This window comes from Phyllobates terribilis, unplaced genomic scaffold, assembly GCF_046119375.1.
Source record: "Phyllobates terribilis strain yellow unplaced genomic scaffold, ASM4611937v1 Scaffold_7__3_contigs__length_470593459, whole genome shotgun sequence".
Lineage (NCBI taxonomy): Eukaryota > Metazoa > Chordata > Amphibia > Anura > Dendrobatidae > Phyllobates > Phyllobates terribilis.
This window is the reverse complement of record NW_027362767.1, coordinates 238,850,924-238,867,557: the sequence shown is the minus strand read 5'-3', so window position 1 is coordinate 238,867,557 and position 16,634 is coordinate 238,850,924. Positions and strand designations below refer to the sequence as shown.

General features: G+C 46.6%; 1 protein-coding gene across 3 annotated transcripts in view; it reads right to left on the bottom strand.

Annotated features, from left to right (window-relative positions):
• LOC141153104 (deoxyribonuclease-1-like) overlaps positions 1 to 16,634 on the bottom strand; it is a 52,724-nt gene that overhangs the window by 26,804 nt on the left and 9,286 nt on the right. For all 3 annotated transcript variants that reach the window (XM_073637786.1, XM_073637785.1, XM_073637788.1), the window contains exons 6-7: positions 12,697 to 12,809; positions 8,433 to 8,590 (exon numbers count right to left, since the gene is read on the bottom strand). In XM_073637786.1, coding sequence (XP_073493887.1) covers positions 8,433 to 8,590; positions 12,697 to 12,809 — 271 coding nt within the window. The remainder of the gene's footprint in view (positions 1 to 8,432; positions 8,591 to 12,696; positions 12,810 to 16,634) is intronic.

Below are 16,634 nucleotides of genomic sequence, written 5' to 3'. Positions count from 1 at the left end.
CGATGTCCGCAAGGGGAGAGTACCGATACGTATCCTGAATTGTGGGGAGAAAGAGGTCCATTTACCCCGGTATGCTACCCTTGCTAAGCTATTCACTGTCAGTAACAACGCAATAAAGACAGTGGAACCCTTGCCTCCATCCAAACCGGCGGAGGATAATGGCTCAAAGGGGCAGATGGAGGATTGGTGTCAGAAGCTACAAGTGGGCACTGACTCCACCCACTTGCACCAATAGCATGGAGTATACCGGGTGGTCCAAGAATATGAGCGAGTCTTCAGCAAACACCCACTAGATTTTGGGCAGGTAAAAGGGATCCAACATCATATCCCCAAGGGAGATCATCTGCCTATTAAAGAGAGGTACCGGCCTGTATCCTCAGCTCACTATCAATGTGCCAAAGGAATGTTACGGGAGATGAAGGAGGCTGGGGTGATCAGAGATGGTTGTAGCCCCTGGGCAGCTCCATTAGTTCTCATTAGAAATAAGGATGGTACAATAAGGATGTGTGTTGATTACAGGCAGGTTAACCGCATTACACATAAGGACGCCTACCCATTACCCAGAATTGAGGAATCATTAGCAGCATTGAGATCAGCTAACTATTTCTCCACTTTGGATCTCACCAGTGGGTACTGGCAGGTTCCTGTGGCACAGGCAGACAGAGAAAAGACCGCGTTTACAACACCAATGGGCCTCAGCGAGTTCAACTGCATGCCATTCGGGCTCTGCAACGCCCCAGGAAACTTCCAGCGGTTAATGGAGTGTTGCCTAGGACACAAAAACTTTGAAACCGTCCTGCTGTACCTAGACGACGTAATCGTCTACTCAAAGACATATGAAGACCACCTGGAGCATCTGGTCGAGGTGTTCGAAGCCCTACCTGGTTATGGCCTGAAAGTAAAGCCGTCCAAGTGCCACCTGTTAAAGCCCAAGGTGCAGTACCTAGGTTATGTGGTAAGCGCCGAAGGTGTAGCACCAGACCCTGAAAAATTCACTGTGATCAAGGACTGACCAAGACCCTACACTATCAAGGAAGTGCGGCAGTTCCTCGGGCTGGTAGGCTACTACAGGAGATTCATCAAGGGTTTAACCAAGATAGCGGCACCCATGCAGGACCTCTCAGTGGGCCAGTCCAAGAAGGCCAAGGACCTGAAACCTCCGTTCAAATGGGGTAAACCAGAAGACGAATCTTTCACTCGACTGAAAATGGCTCTTACTGGAGACGAAGTCCTGGCCTACCCTGACTATGGTCAACCCTTTATACTCCATACGGATGCCAGTAACCAGCAACGTGGGATTGGGAGCGGTGCTGTCCCAGGTACAGCAGGGCAGAGAGAGAGTGATTGCCTACGTCAGCAGGAAGCTCCGTCCTACAGAAAGGAACCCCGACAACTATAGTTCCTTTAAGTTGGAGTTTTTAGCCATAGTCTGGGCTGTAACGGAGTGCTTCAAATACTACCCCGCCTCCTCCAGAATTACAGTCTTCACAGACAACAACCCGCTGACGCACCTGGAGACTGCGAAACTTGGTGCCCTAGAGCAACGATGGATGGCCCGACTGTCTAACTACGAGTTTACCATCAGTTATTGGGCGGGGCATAAAAACACCAATGTCCAGGATGCCCAACTTGCCAGATGGGGGAGAAGACCCAGAAGAGCTGGAGGAGATAGAGCTACCCACTTTCCATCGCCACGGGGTGACCCAGTGCTCCCACTGTGTGAGGAACAAGCGCTCCGCCAACAGAGAGGCCTTGTTTAACCCATTGCCCCACCATGGATGGGCAGAGACGCAGGATAGCGACCCGGCTGTCCGCCTGGTAAACGAGTTGCTGACACAAGCTTACTCGCACCCCGATCCAGATGCTCCACAGGAGACTCAACAGTTGTGGAAGGAGAAGGGCAAGCTGTTCATCTATGAGGGAAAGCTGTGTCGAAGAACTATCAACTCCCGGACACACAAACTGGTCTGGCAGGTGGTAGTCCCGAGGCGGGATGCGCCAATGGTCTTAGAAGCGTACCACGATGGAGCAGGACACTTCGGGTGGAAGAAGTTGGAAGTCCTGCTACGTGAGCGATTCTACTGGGTTGGCATGAGGAAAGCAATTGAGAGATGGTGTCGAGAATGTGGTCCATGCAACCTGAGACGGAAAGACCGTGATAGCCAGAGGGCTCCCCTGCAGCCCATAATCACCAAACAACCACTTGAACTGGTAGCCTTGGACCACGTGAAGCTAGCCCCAAGCCGGTCAGGCTATGTCTACACTCTCACCATAGTAGACCACTACTCCCGGTTCCGGGTAGTAATGCCAGTGAAGGATCAGACGGCTACGACGGCAGCCAAAGCGTTTCAACAACACTTTTGTCGACCGCACGGTTACCCTGAATGAGTGCTTACCGACCAAGGCCCAGCCTTTGAAGCAGAAGTGTTTCAGGAATTCTGTAACTTGTACGGCTGCAAGAAAATAAGGACGACGCCGTATCATTCCCAGACCAACGGGTAGTGTGAGAAGATGAACCAGGTGGTAATAGACCTGTTGAAGACGTTGCCCCTTGAAGAACGTAGCCTGTGGCCAGAGAAATTACTGGATATGGTAGACCTATATAACCACATCCCGGTGAACTCCACCAACTGTACACCCACCTACCTGATGAGTGCTAGACCTGGCAAGCTACCCATTGACTTAGACATGGGAGTTTTAACACCTGAGACGACATCACCAGATGCAGACTGGGATAAGGAGCGGCAGCAACAATACCGCAAGGTGCAAGAATGTGTGGAGAAAAGTTTGTCCCAGGCAAGACAGAAGCAGGAGAAAACTTACAATCAGCACGCACCTGCAGTTCCCTTGTCACCTGGAGAACAGGTACTCAAAAGGAAGAGACGAGTCCACAAATTAGAAGACCAGTGGGAGGTTGAGCCATACACCGTCTTACCTTCAAATTTCGATAACACCAAGGTGTGCCTCATCAGTAAAGATGGAGACCACTTGAAGATATGTCCTGATCAGTTGAAACACAAAGAAGAAGACCAAAACAATCCCCAGCACACAGGAAAGGTGGAAGAAACGGTCCAAACAATTCTTGGAGAATTTCCCCGGTCTTGGACGCAGGTGAACCGAGCAATCGTGGTACCTGTCCTGACCTTTCTCCAAGAGGCCTCACCGGAAGCTGCAGAGGCTCCAGAACAGCAGAGAGACCAGTCGGCCCCAGAAACAGATGCTTCATCAGCAGCAGATCAGGAGAATCTACCCTCTGCTAGCGGTGAATCTGTCATACCCATGGTGAGACAAAGAGTTTGTAGAAGACTACTAAGCTTACCGGTGTTACCTCAGACTAACCATAGTGTAGTCCACATTGAGCTCACCACACCAGCAGTAGACACTAGAGACCAGGGTTGGTCAGTGACAACAAATATACTACGTACAGTACAGACCAAAAGTTTGGACACATCTTCTCATTTAAAGATTTTTCTGTATTTTCTTGACTATGAAAATTGTACATTCACACTGAAGGCATCAAAACTATGAATTAACACATGTGGCATTATATACTTAACAAAAAAGTGTGAAACAACTGAAAATATGTCTTATATTCTAGGTTCTTCAAAGTAGCCACCTTTTGCTTTGATGACTGCTTTGCACACTTTTGGCATTGATGAGCTTCAAGAGGTAGTCACCGGAAATGGTCTTCCAACAATCTTGAAGGAGTTCCCAGAGATGCTTAGCACTTGTTGGCCCTTTTGCCTTCACGCTGCGGTCCAGCTCACCCCAAACCATCTCGATTGGGTTCAGGTCTGGTGACTGTGGAGGCCAGGTCATCTGGCGTAGCACCTTATCACTCTCCTTGTTGGTCAAATAGCCCTTACACAGCCTGGAGGTGTGTTTGGGGTCATTGTCCTGTTGAAAAATAAATGATGGTCCAACTAAACGCAAACCGGATGGAATAGCATGCCGCTGCAAGATGCTGTGGTAGCCATGCTGGTTCAGTATGCCTTCAATTTTGAATAAATACCCAACAGTGTCACCAGCAAAGCACCCTACACCATCACACCTCCTCCTCCATGCTTCACGGTGGGAACCAGGCATATAGAGTCCATCCGTTCACCTTTTCTGTGTCGCACAAAGACACGGTGGTTGGAACCAAAGATCTCAAATTTGGACTCATCAGACCAAAGCACAGATTTCCACTGGTCTAATGTCCATTCCTTGTGTTCTTTAGCCCAAACAAGTCTCTTCTGCTTGTTGCCTGTCCTTAGCAGTGGTTTTCTAGCAGCTATTTTACCATGAAGGCCTGCTGCACAAAGTCTCCTCTTAACAGTTGTTGAATAGATGTGTCTGCTGCTAGAACTCTGTGTGGCATTGACCTGATCTCTAATCTAAGCTGCTGTTAACCTGCGATTTCTGAGGCTGATGACTCGGATAAACTTATCCTCAGAAGCAGAGGTGACTCTTGGTCTTCCTTTCCTGGGACGGTCCTCATGTGAGCCAGTTTCTTTGTAGCGCTTGATGGGTTTGCAACTGCACTTGGGGACACTTTCAAAGTTTTCCCAATTTTTTGGACTGACTGACCTTCATTTCTTAAAGTAATGATGGCCACTCGTTTTTCTTTACTTAGCTGCTTTTTTCCTGCTATAATATGAATTCTAACAGTCTATTCAGTAGGACTATCAGCTGTGTATCCACCAGACTTCTGCACAACACAAATGATGGTCCCAACCCCATTTATAAGGCAAGAAATCGCACTTTTTAAACCTGACAGGGCACACCTGTGAAGTGAAAACCATTTCCGGTGACTACCTCTTGAAGCTCATCAAGAGAATGCCAAGAGTGTGCAAAGCAGTCATCAAAGCAAAAGGTGGCTACTTTGAAGAACCTAGAATATATGACATATTTTCAGTTGGTTCACACTTTTTTTGTTAAGTATATACTTCCACATTATTAATTCATAGTTTTGATGCCTTCAGTGTGAATGTACAATTTTCATAGTCATGAAAATACAGAAAAATCTTTAAATGAGAAGGTGTGTCCAAACTTTTGGTCTGTACTGTAGATCGACTTGAAGTACTAAAGGTCAGCTCCCTGCCCGCTGGAGGAACTAAAGTGTATGTTATATATAGTTGTAACTGTTAAATAATCGTGGATATATATAGTTGTTAAATTTATGGACAATTGGACCACAGGACTAGGTGTGGTCAGGACAATATTGAAAATAGTTAATAAGTGGCCTTGAAAATAAACCGCAGGCGTGGTCGAAGACCGGGCCCAACGACAGAGTGCCCTGGAGCCACGCCCAGGGACAATACACAAAGTGGGTTGATGCGGTTCCCACCAGCCAAATTTCAATTATCCGGAAAAAGACAATCCCCGGATTGTGGCGTAAAGACTAAGCGCCGCAGTGACAGCTATAACCTTTAGGTTGGGTTTTTTGTAATTTTTGACTTTGTAAACTATTTGTAATGTGAATTGTTATTATCGTTGATTGTTAATTCAAAACGGTATCCTCAGTCCGGGAAGACTGAATTTAACTAGGGGTGAATGTGGCACCCCAGGGGTCCAGTTGCCACAGTGGCATTGCCTCCCTCACAAGAGCTGATGTCATGCCTGGAAGCAAGCAGGGGTCCCCTAGTCAGGTATACTAGCATGCAACACTTTCCTGGCTCCAGACCAGCAAGGGGAGCTCCTCCCCTTAGCAACTGGGATATGGAGGCGGGGTTAGTTACAGTTAGTGAGAGGAGTTGAAGACAGGACAGCGAAGAGGAAAGACCAGGGGAGTGGAGCTGCATGGCAGCTCGCCCCAGAGGGAAGCGCAGAAGAACCGGAGTCCGAGGCTGTGGGGCACTGAAGGCCCAGCAGCAGAAACCGGAGGGCAGAAGACTGCAGGTCTCGTGGCCCCATCAGACGCCCGGAGGCTCCGCAGCACATAGGGCCCAGCACCGCCACGTGGGAGCGACACATAAAGAAGGCCCAAGCTGCCTGCCATACGGGTGAGCACAAAGACGTTTTACTCAGAGGCGAGGGCCACAGCACAGCTATAAGCAGCAGGGCCAAAGAGATTAGCGCTAAGGGAAGGCCTCCAACTTCACCTGGCGAGGTGGATTCCCAACTTGCTTCCAGGCCACCCGGACCTCTACTACCAGCTAGTACCCGTGCCCCGGTCTGCCTAACCACCGCAAGTAAAGATAAGAGGAAACCGCCATTAAGTTGTGGACTGGTTATTATCTGCGCCATCCCCTGCACTACACTGCACAGCAACATCTATAACATCACCATTTCCTGCCCTGGAGCTAAGCTCTGCCTGTGGAGAGCTGTCCCAACTCTGCTGCGTCACCATCAGCTCCAGAGGATCTGCACCGCAGTGGCGGCTCCATATAGCCGCATACCACAGGTGGCGTCACGAAAATTAAACTATGAAAACTATAATCCACTTTTATTGACCGCCCTGGGTCACGGACCGGGTCACTGCCACTGTGACATCCCCTGCACCGACCGGCCCGGTACCGAGTACCCCACGGCCCAGGGGGCGCGTGAAATCCACAAAAAAAAAACACTCGGGTCCGTCATCTGTTAACGGAAATATAGGGAGCCTCCACTTTACTGGTAGCACAAAGGCTCTGGAAAAGCTAAATGGCTCCTGGCCCCCGCAATAGAAATTCAGCAAATTCTGCTCTTCCAAATCCAAATGCCCCCTCCCTTCTGAGCTACACAGTGTGCCTAAACCACATTTAGCATCCGCATGTTTCGCATTTCTGTAGCGATGAGAGCCCGCCTAATTTACGGGTACATGTCTCCAGAAGCATGAGCTGGGCACAACGTACTGGTCACTACAACGTACTGGTCACAACAATGGCAGTTTGGAATTTTCACTCAGCAACATCCGCTGCTGCTTGTTTCTTGAAAACACACATGGAGTCAAAATCATCACTACACCTGTAGCTAAATTCCCAAAGGGGTAGAATTTCCAAAATGGGGTCACTTGAGGGGGGGATTTTGCTCTTCTGGTACTTTTGGGCTCTGTATATGAAGCCTGCAAACTATTCTAGGAAAATCTGCGTTCCGGGAGGCAAATCGCTCTCCGCCCCTGCCAAGTCTCGCCGTATGGCTAAGCAGTACTGTGCAGCCACATATGGGGTATTTCTACATTCAGCAATTGTGGGACAAATTTTGGTGACATTTTTACCCATTTCCCATTGTGAAAAAGTAAAATCTGGCGCGAAAACAAAATTTTGTTGGTAAAAATGTAATTAGTTTTTTCTTCACTGCCTAATGGTATAAAATGTTGTGACCCACCCGTGGTGTCAATATGATCACTGCACCCCTATATAAATTCATTGAAAGGTGTAGTTTGTAAAATGGGATCACTTATGGGGGAGTTCTTCTGTTCTGGCACCTCAGGAGCTCTGCCAATGTGACATGGCACCCTCAAACCAGTCCAGCAAAATCTGAACTCCAACATAGTGCATCTTCTCTTCTGAGCTCTGCACTGTGCCTTCAAAGTAGTTTTTGACCACATATGGGGTATCGGCGTACTCAGGAGAAATTGCACAACACGTTTTGGGGTCCATTTTATCCTGCTATCCTTGTGAAAATGAAAAAAATTGTGGTTAAAACAACATTTCTGTGGGAAAAATATATTTTTTTCATTTTCACAGATCAACGTTGTAAAATTCTGTGAAGCACCTGTAGGTTCAAGATGCTCACAACACATCTAGACAAATTCCTTGAGGGGTCTAGTTTCCAAAATGAAGTCACTTGTAGGGGTTTTCCACTGTTTAGGCTCATAAAACACGACATGACACCTGCAGACTATTCCATCAAAGTTTGGGTTCCAAAATGTCACTCCTTCCTTTCTGAGCCTTGCCGTGCGCCCAAACAGTAGTTTTTACCCACATATGGAGCATCTACATACTCAGGAGAAATGCCACAGCAGATTTTGTGGTCTGTTTTCTCCTGCTATCATTATCCTAGCTATCATATACTGAATTACAATATGTCACGAAAAAATAATCTCAGAATCAGTGGGATCCGTTGAAGCGTTCCAGAGTTATTACCTCATAAAGTGATACTGATCAGAATTGTACAATTTGGCCTGGTCATGAAGGTGAAAACAGGCTTGGGGGGGTGAAGGGGTTAAAGACTTGCAATAATTGGGGGCCACATTGGAGCTTTTGCATTGGAGCCCATAAGATTCAAGTTACATCACTGCGCAGTACTATTTATTCTCTATGGGGGAGCAGTAAATAGAGATGCGCAGCACTTGGCAGCTCCATAGGGAGTCAATAGAGAGCACGCTATATAGGATAAAAGTTCCCCGTTCTAGCAATCAGAGTTAGACCGCCACTGATCAACAAGTTATCACCTATGCTGTGGACAGTTGATAACTTGCTTTAACCGGACCCCCCATTTAACTAGTTGGCACACCTCCGACCCCTCACCTATCATATGGGCAGCGTGTGTTGGTGCTCACAGTGGTGTCCTCAGAATCTCCAATCAACCACCGGAGGTTGGCGTCATGGCGGAGTCGAATGTTAGGCCAATGGGCAGTCTTCACATAATTGCAGCCTGCGTTGTAATCTCCCAAGATCAAAATGTCCTGCGGAAGAATAATGCTCAGAACATTTTTGCTGAAAATGCTAAACTTTTAGTCAGGGGGATGATGGCAATACCAAACTTTTATAGTTTTTATATTTACTGCTTTAAAAAAAAATTTCACCAGATGTTTTTTAATTTTTTTTTATGGATGGAACTGGATTTTTGCAAGGTGAGCTTATTTATTATTATTATTTATTTATTATTATTTACTTTTTACAACCCCTGGCAAAAATTATGGAATCACTGGGCTCGGAGGATGTTCATTCAGTTGTTTAAGTTGTTGGAAAAAAGCAGATCACAGACATGGCACAAAACTGAAGTCATTTCAAATGGCAACTTTAGGGCTTTAAGAAACACTAAAAGAAGTCAAGATTAATAATGTAGTACTCAGTAAGGGTAATTTTTTTCAGACCAAGCAGAGGGAAAAAAATATAGAATCACTAAATTCTGAGGAAAAAATTATGGAATCACCCTGTAAATTTTCATTTCCAAAACTAACACCTGCATCAAATTAGATCTGCTCGTTAGTCTGCATTTAAAAAGGAGTGATCACACCTTGGAGAGCTGTTGCATCAAGTGGACTGACATGAATCATGGCATGAATCAATAAGGAAAAGAAATCATTGACTGTGGATGACTGGATGAAAGTCATATTCAGTGATGAATCGTGAATCCGCATTGGGCAAGGTGATGATGCTGGAACTTTTGTTTGGTGCTGTTCCAATGAGATTTATAAAGATGGCTGCATGAAGAGAACATGCAAATTTCCACAGTCATTGATGATATGGGGCTGCATGTCAGGTAAAGGCACTGGGGAGATGGCTGTCATTACATCTTCAATAAATGCCCAAGTTTACATTGATATTTTGGACAGTTTTCTTATCCCATCAATTGAAAGGATGTTTGGGGATAATGACATCATTTATCAAGATGATAATGCATCCTGCCATAGAGCAAAAACTCTGAAAACATTACTTGAAAGAAGACACATAAGGTCAATGTCATGGCCTGCAAATAGTCCGGATCTCAATCCAATTGAAAATCTTTGGTGGAAGTTGAAGAAAATGGTCCATGACAAGGCTCCAACCTGCAAAGCTGATCTGGCAACAGCAATCAGAGAAAGTTGGAGCCAGATTGATGAAGAGTACTGTTTGTCACTCATTAAAGGGGTATTCCTAGCTCCAAGATTCTATGCCAATATGTAGTAGGTATATTAATGATAATATTAGCAAATACCTCCAATTAGAAATGTAGTATAGTATTTTGGATTCGCTATGTCTTTCCTCATGTGCAGGCATTGCAGGACATTAGGTATCCATGGTTAGGTCCACTGCTAAAGTGACAGTTAGCTAGCTAGCCGCTAGTGGTCGTAACCGTGGATACCTAAGGTCCTGCAATGCCTGCACATGAGGTAGGAGACATAGCAAATCAAAAATACTATACTACATTTCTAATTGGAGGTATTTGCTAATATTATTATTACACCTACTACATATTGGGATTGGATCTTGGAGATGGGAAACCCCTTTAAGTCCATGCCTCAGAGACTGCAAGCTGTTATTAAAGCCAGAGGTGGTGCAACAAAATACTAGTGATGTATAAGAGTGTTCTTTTGTGTGTTTGTTTTTCATGATTCCATAATTTTTTCCTCAGAATTGAGTGATTCCATAATTTTTTCCCCTCTGCTTGGTCTGATAAAACTTACCCTTACTGAGTACCACATTTTTAATCTTGATTTCTTTTAGTGTTTCTTAAAGCCCTAAAGTTGCCATTTGAAATGACTTTAGTTTTGTGCAGTGTCTGTGACTCGCCCCCTGGGCCGTGGGGCACCCGGAACAGGGCTTCAGTGCGATGATGGGGGTAGTAGTGGCAACCCGATCCCGTGGCTCAGGGTGGTCAGACCAAATGCTGTGGCAGTCTATTTGTAGGGTTATGAATGTCCGACTACGCCACCCGTGGATTGCAGTCAGGGATGACCGCCGCTGCTAGGCAGACCGCTGAGGCTGGTGTTGGTGTGCAGCACAGGGGTCGGATAACTCCCCACGGGAAGAGAGTAGCCTCAGGGCAGCGTATGTGAATGCTGGGGGTGATAGTGCAGGCCACAATAGTAAGAGTTCAGAATCCGCTTCAAACAGTCCAGGGTCTTTATTGTAGGTATTACTAATGACCCAACAGGAGTACCGGGCAGGAATGGGCCTGGGTGTCTGAGAGCATTCGGGCGAGCCCCACTGGTCAGAGTGAGTGTGAAGGCCTACCGTTCTCTCTCTGCCCTTGCTGATTCTCTGCTGCCGGGCTTGCAACCCTGCCAGCCTCGGACCCCAATGTCCGGTTGTGTAGTTCTGTCAGCCAGGACCGGCTCTCGTCGCCTCTGTCCCTGGCTCGCAGGCTTCTCCTCTGCCTCACGGACTCCTTGGCTACAGCTGAACTGTCCCTTCTTCTCTGGGACTAGTCTCAGTCCTGAGCTAGGTCGTCCAGTTCTCCCTAACCCTGCCCCCAGTACCAGCTTTTATAGGGGCAGCCAGCTCCCCCTACTGGCCTGGGACAGGAGGTGCTGTATGCTAATTGTCCCTGACCAGGGAACCTCCCTCCTGCTCTCAGACACAGCCTTTAATATTTGTGGCATCCAGGCCTGGGGTGACATATCTGTAATCTGCTTTTTTTTCAACAACATTAAACAACTAAATGGACATCCTCCGAGCCCAGTGATTCCAGAATTTTTGCCAGGGGTTGTATTAGTATCATTTTAGGGTAATGTCACATTTTGATGGCCTTTTATTGCACTTCTTCAGGGAATTATGTTGTCTGCAATTCTGGCATTTCAATTAATTTTGTTCTTCAAGCTGTTTATATTATGAGTTAATTGGTTTTTATATTTGGACAGATTGGACTTTTACAGATGCGACAATAACAAAGATGCATTTTTTTTTCATCTAGAATAACGGAGCAGTTTAAACTTTTATGTTTGTTTGTTTTTTTAAAAACATTTTTAACTATTATTTACATACTTTTTAATTGCCCTACAGGATTTGAATCTGTAATTGTTTATTCGAGTGGACTATATACCGCAATGCTTTAGTTTTATATCATTAAGGGGTTAATGACAGCCATAAAAAGAGCATCTTAGTGGTCATTAAGGACTTATTTCAGAAAACCCTTGTCCCCCAGCTGCAAACAAACAAACTGCGCTTTACTCACCCTTCACGGGTCCAACGCTGAGTCTCCGCCGCTCCTCCCAGTGGTCTGTTATTGTCTGAAGTGCTGACATCATATCGACAGCGCTGCAGCCAATAACTGAGCTCAGTGCCTCTGCCCGAGTTGATGGCACGAGCTGCTGAAATCACTGATTGACTGCAGCTAATAACAGACACTGGGAGCATTGGCGGAGACTCAATGCTGAACTCAGGGAGGGTGAGTAAAGTGCAGTTTTTTTAAAGAAAAAACACAAACTACAGCCAGAGGACAGGGGTTTTGCAAAACCCGGAAAATCCTTTAAAATTCTAGCTGCCAGTAGCCACCACTAGGGGGAACTCACTGCATACATTTTTATTATGCAGTCCAATGTATAAGCTGTATGCAGTAAGCTCCTATGCTCCCCCTAGTGGTGGCAGCAAGAATCCAAAATTCTCTTTATGCAGTGGATTTGGAGCTCTGTATCACAAAAACAAAGCTCCAATCACCCTAAAGATATAGTAAGAAATGAAGCAGCACCAAATTTTGCACATATTTCGATAGCCTTTGGTTGGACACAGAAGAGCTGCTCTGTACAATTTGAGTCATAGAAGGGATACAGGAAACATTACAAGGAGGCCCAGAGATTACTCCTGCAGGGCAGCACAGAGAGAAGAACAGACTCTCTAAATTAAGTCAAATGGAGAAACATCCCGAAAGATGCACAGCAGCTCGCTCCTTCGTGGCCCTGCTCCCCTGAATAAAAAAAAAGTTGTAATCTTCTCTTTATCTTCCTTCCCCCTAGCCGGGATGGTTTCCTGAACGTGCAGAGCTATTATGTTCAATGTAACGTGTCTGTCACTGTCAATCATCCCCCCGATGCTTAGATGTGGAGACGTAGGAGCCTCATAAATAAAAGATAATAATAAATGGAGGAACCTCCAGGAGCAGGCGCTGCTTGGCGTCTTCCCACACGTCATACAGAGCGTCCACCTCCCGCACGGCATAATCTGGACTGGTGTGAATGGAGGCCAGGGCAAAGTCCTTCAGCTCTAAGGGGGAAACAGCACGAGAAAAAGTTTATGAATAGGCAAAGACATACATACGATAGAGCAGAGCTTGTGGAGAGAGGAGGACCAGCATGGTGGGCGCCATCAACCATGGTATGAGGTGGTGAGAACCTGCAGAGGACAACTCTCTCCAAGTGAACTTCATCGTTAGCAAACACAGGGGTAAGGAATTGGTCCAAGTGTCCTGATTTGGGGGTGTCACCTGAATACAACTGACCTAATTAGGATCTATTCTAACACCCCCAAAAATCATTCTTACCTGGGATCCATGTTGAGGATGGCCGGCTTCTTAACGTTCACAATACAATTCAATTTAGCAGTAGCTTGGTGCATTGGACAGGCTCCAGTCCTCACACAAGCGTTATGGGATTTTAATGAGCCAATTATCGGAACCCCACAGTTCTGATGTGGCGGACTTATCTTAAGAACAGGTCATTGATATTGTGATTCTGGAAAAGTTCTTTAAGTACTAGATATCAGGGAAGAAAGTGAGGTAATAAACTACTGGACACTGGGGATTATGCCCAATACACCTTACATGGCTGTTGGCAGAACAATGGGGCAGCCAACTCGGCCATCTCTCTTTCTCGGCCGCACACTCCTGTGTTCTCTATCAGAGAGGCGCAGTAAGACATCTCTGGTGGCAGCTTATCTCTTGAAGAACAAAAGGATCGGAAGTCTGAAATTGGACATGCCTGTTATGCAGCTGCGTCGGCTTTGCATGGCTCTGCCTCCTTCCTCTATGGCTGTGCTCTCTGCTATGCTTCATGTCTGGTTTTACAAGTGGCCCAGCAGGCCTCCATGACATCATCTCCTTAGGCCTTTTAAGGCCCGTTTGAACACCCTTGTGTCTGAATGTTAAACCAAAACAGTGTACTACAGACTTGTGTTTGGATCTTTGACTTTATCCAAGTCTTCGGTTCCTGTTGTGTCCTCCTGCTTCTGAGGCTTTCATCCAGTCCTCCATTGGGAGTTAGTCTACTGCTTGCATTGCTGGATTTCCGAGTCCTCTTCGTACTAAGTGCCTGACAGCCTGCTGTTCCAAGCTCTGCCGACGCCCGAGATCCCTGTGTCCACCCTGACCTGAGGTTTAGTTGATCCACCTCCTGAATGCCAAATCCTAATCAAACGACTGTCAGGGGTCCCATACACATGACACTGCTAGCCAAATCCATTGATATCAGCGTGTTCGGTCAACGTTAGCCAATGTGTATAATGGGCTTTAGACTCAGACACAAAATCAAGAAAGATCTGGGACTGAGACATTACGGGCAAGAAGTAGGACAAAAAAAAACTAAAGAAGGCAGGGACTTCAGGGACTAAGCCAATGGAAATCAGGGACTGAGACACAAATGTAATGGATTCAACTTCTGGACATTGGAGACAAGGACTTTAACACAACACCAATGAACATAAGGGACTAAGGTGCCAAAATCGGTAACTGGGACCCAACCAATGGACATCAGCTGGGGAGTAACTATAATAGGTGCAGGGGTTGGAATTGCATCCAGGTCCAGGAGACTAGAGGGGTCCCAAAAGGTCCCTTAGCCCCATATGAAAAGACTATTACTATTAAAGACCTTTGTTATTTGGGAGCCCTGTTGGAGAGTTTGCATTGGGGGCTTCAAGTTACGCCACTGGACATCAGGACAAGGGACTTTTAGTGTTTTTTCAGGACTATCAAGGATTAAAACATAAAACCAATGGAAATTAAAGACTGAGACTATAACAAAAAAACAATGAAATGATTGATTAAGACACAAAACGAATGGAGATCGGGGCCTAGGGCACAAACAATGGACATTAGAGGAAGCAGAGCCTCAGGCTCGGACTGGCCCACAGGGGAGAAGGTGAATCTCCTGGTGGGCCCCTATGCAGGAGTTTGCACCCTTCATGAGCAGTCCTTGACACAGTACATTTGATGTGCTATATACAGGCGGTGTGAACATGTATGATTAAAACTAAAGCCTCTGGGATCCTCACTTATCAAAATGATGAGGGTCCACCAATTCCACCCTCCACCGTCCATACCTATTTATTTGCTTTACCCCCCATCCTATTTAATTAAACCCCCTGTCCATAATTAATTGATTGATTCCCTAGTCCACAATTAATTATTTCCCCAGTCCATACTTATTGATCCCAGTCCATAGTTAATTGACACACCGTCCATACTTAATTAATCCACCTGACCCACTCAGCTGATCCCCCGTCCATACTTAATTGATACTTAATTGATCCCCCGTCCATACTTAACTGATCCCGCGCCGATATCTAATCGATACACTTGCACATCCCTAATTGATCCCCGTCCATACACCTATATATAAATAATTGTGTTTTGTACTTGTACATATATACTGACTGTATCCCCATATTTAGAATGACGTCCATGTTGGCCGGAGCCGTGCAGTGTACATCTTGCGCAATGTATGCATTCCCTGAGCTACCGCTCAGGGATCCATACTGCTGCGAGAGATGTGAGCATATCGTGCACTTGGAAGCCCAAATCCTGGATCTAAGTGCTCAGATAGCGGTACTGAGGAGCATCGACAACATGGAACGGAGTTTGCTGCTCACCGAGCAGACACTCAATGGGTCAACACTGGGGGTGGAGCTTAGTGGGGAAGCGCAGGCTGAACAGGCAGGGAGCTGGGTAACAGTTAGAAGGGATAGAGGGAAGAAGTATAGGAAGGCTGGTTCAGAACCGGCATTATTGGAGCACGACAGATCCTCTGACCGCCGGGGGAGTGTATGCTCCAGTAATGAGGGGGAGGGGGGAAGTGTAGGGCAGGCTAGACAGGTCCTGGTAGTGGGTGACTCTATTATTAGGGGGACAGACAGGGCAATCTGTCACAAAGACCGGGATCGCCGAACGGTGTGCTGCCTCCCTGGCGCTCGAGTCCGGCACATCGCGGATCGGGTTGACAGGTTACTGGGTGGGGCTGGCGAAGACCCAGCGGTCATGGTCCACATTGGCACCAATGACAAAGTGAGTGGTAGATGGAGGGTCCTTAAAAATGATTTCAGGGATCTAGGTAGGAAGCTTAGGGCAAGGACCTCCAAGCTAGTTTTCTCAGAAATACTACCAATCCCGCGAGCCACACAGGAGCGCCAACGTGAGGTTAGGGAGGTGAATAAGTGGCTAAAGAGTTGGTGCAAGGCAGAAGGGTTTGGGTTCATGGAGAACTGGGCCGACTTCGCTGTCGGCTACAGGCTCTACCGTAGGGACGGGCTGCACCTCAATGGGGAGGGTGCAGCGGTGCTGGGGAAGAAGATGGCTAATAGGTTGGAGGAGTTTTTAAACTAGAGACGGGGGGGGGAAACCAAGGAAATAGGTGGGATGTGAGGCAAGCAAGGGGGAAGGGGAGAAGTGAATATAATGAGGGTGGAGAGGGGGGTGGGGATTGTACAGTTAGATCGTTAGAGAAGAATAGGATGCTAAATAACCCCAAAGTTTTATCTTGCATGCTGACCAACGCAAGAAGCCTGACCAATAAGGCGGATGAGCTGCGGGCGCTTATATCGGAGGAGAGGTATGACATCGTAGGTATAACAGAGACTTGGCTAGACGATAGCTACGACTGGGCGGTAAATTTAACAGATTATAGTTTATTTAGAAGGGACCGGAAACAGGGGAAGGGCGGAGGAGTCTGCTTATATGTAAGGTCACGTCTAAAGCCCAGACTAAGGGAAGATATAGGAGAGGGAGAAGAGGGGGTCGAGTCCATGTGGGTAGAGATAGAGGGGGCAAAAAATAATAATAAAATATTACTGGGGGTCTGCTATAAGCCACCTAATATAACA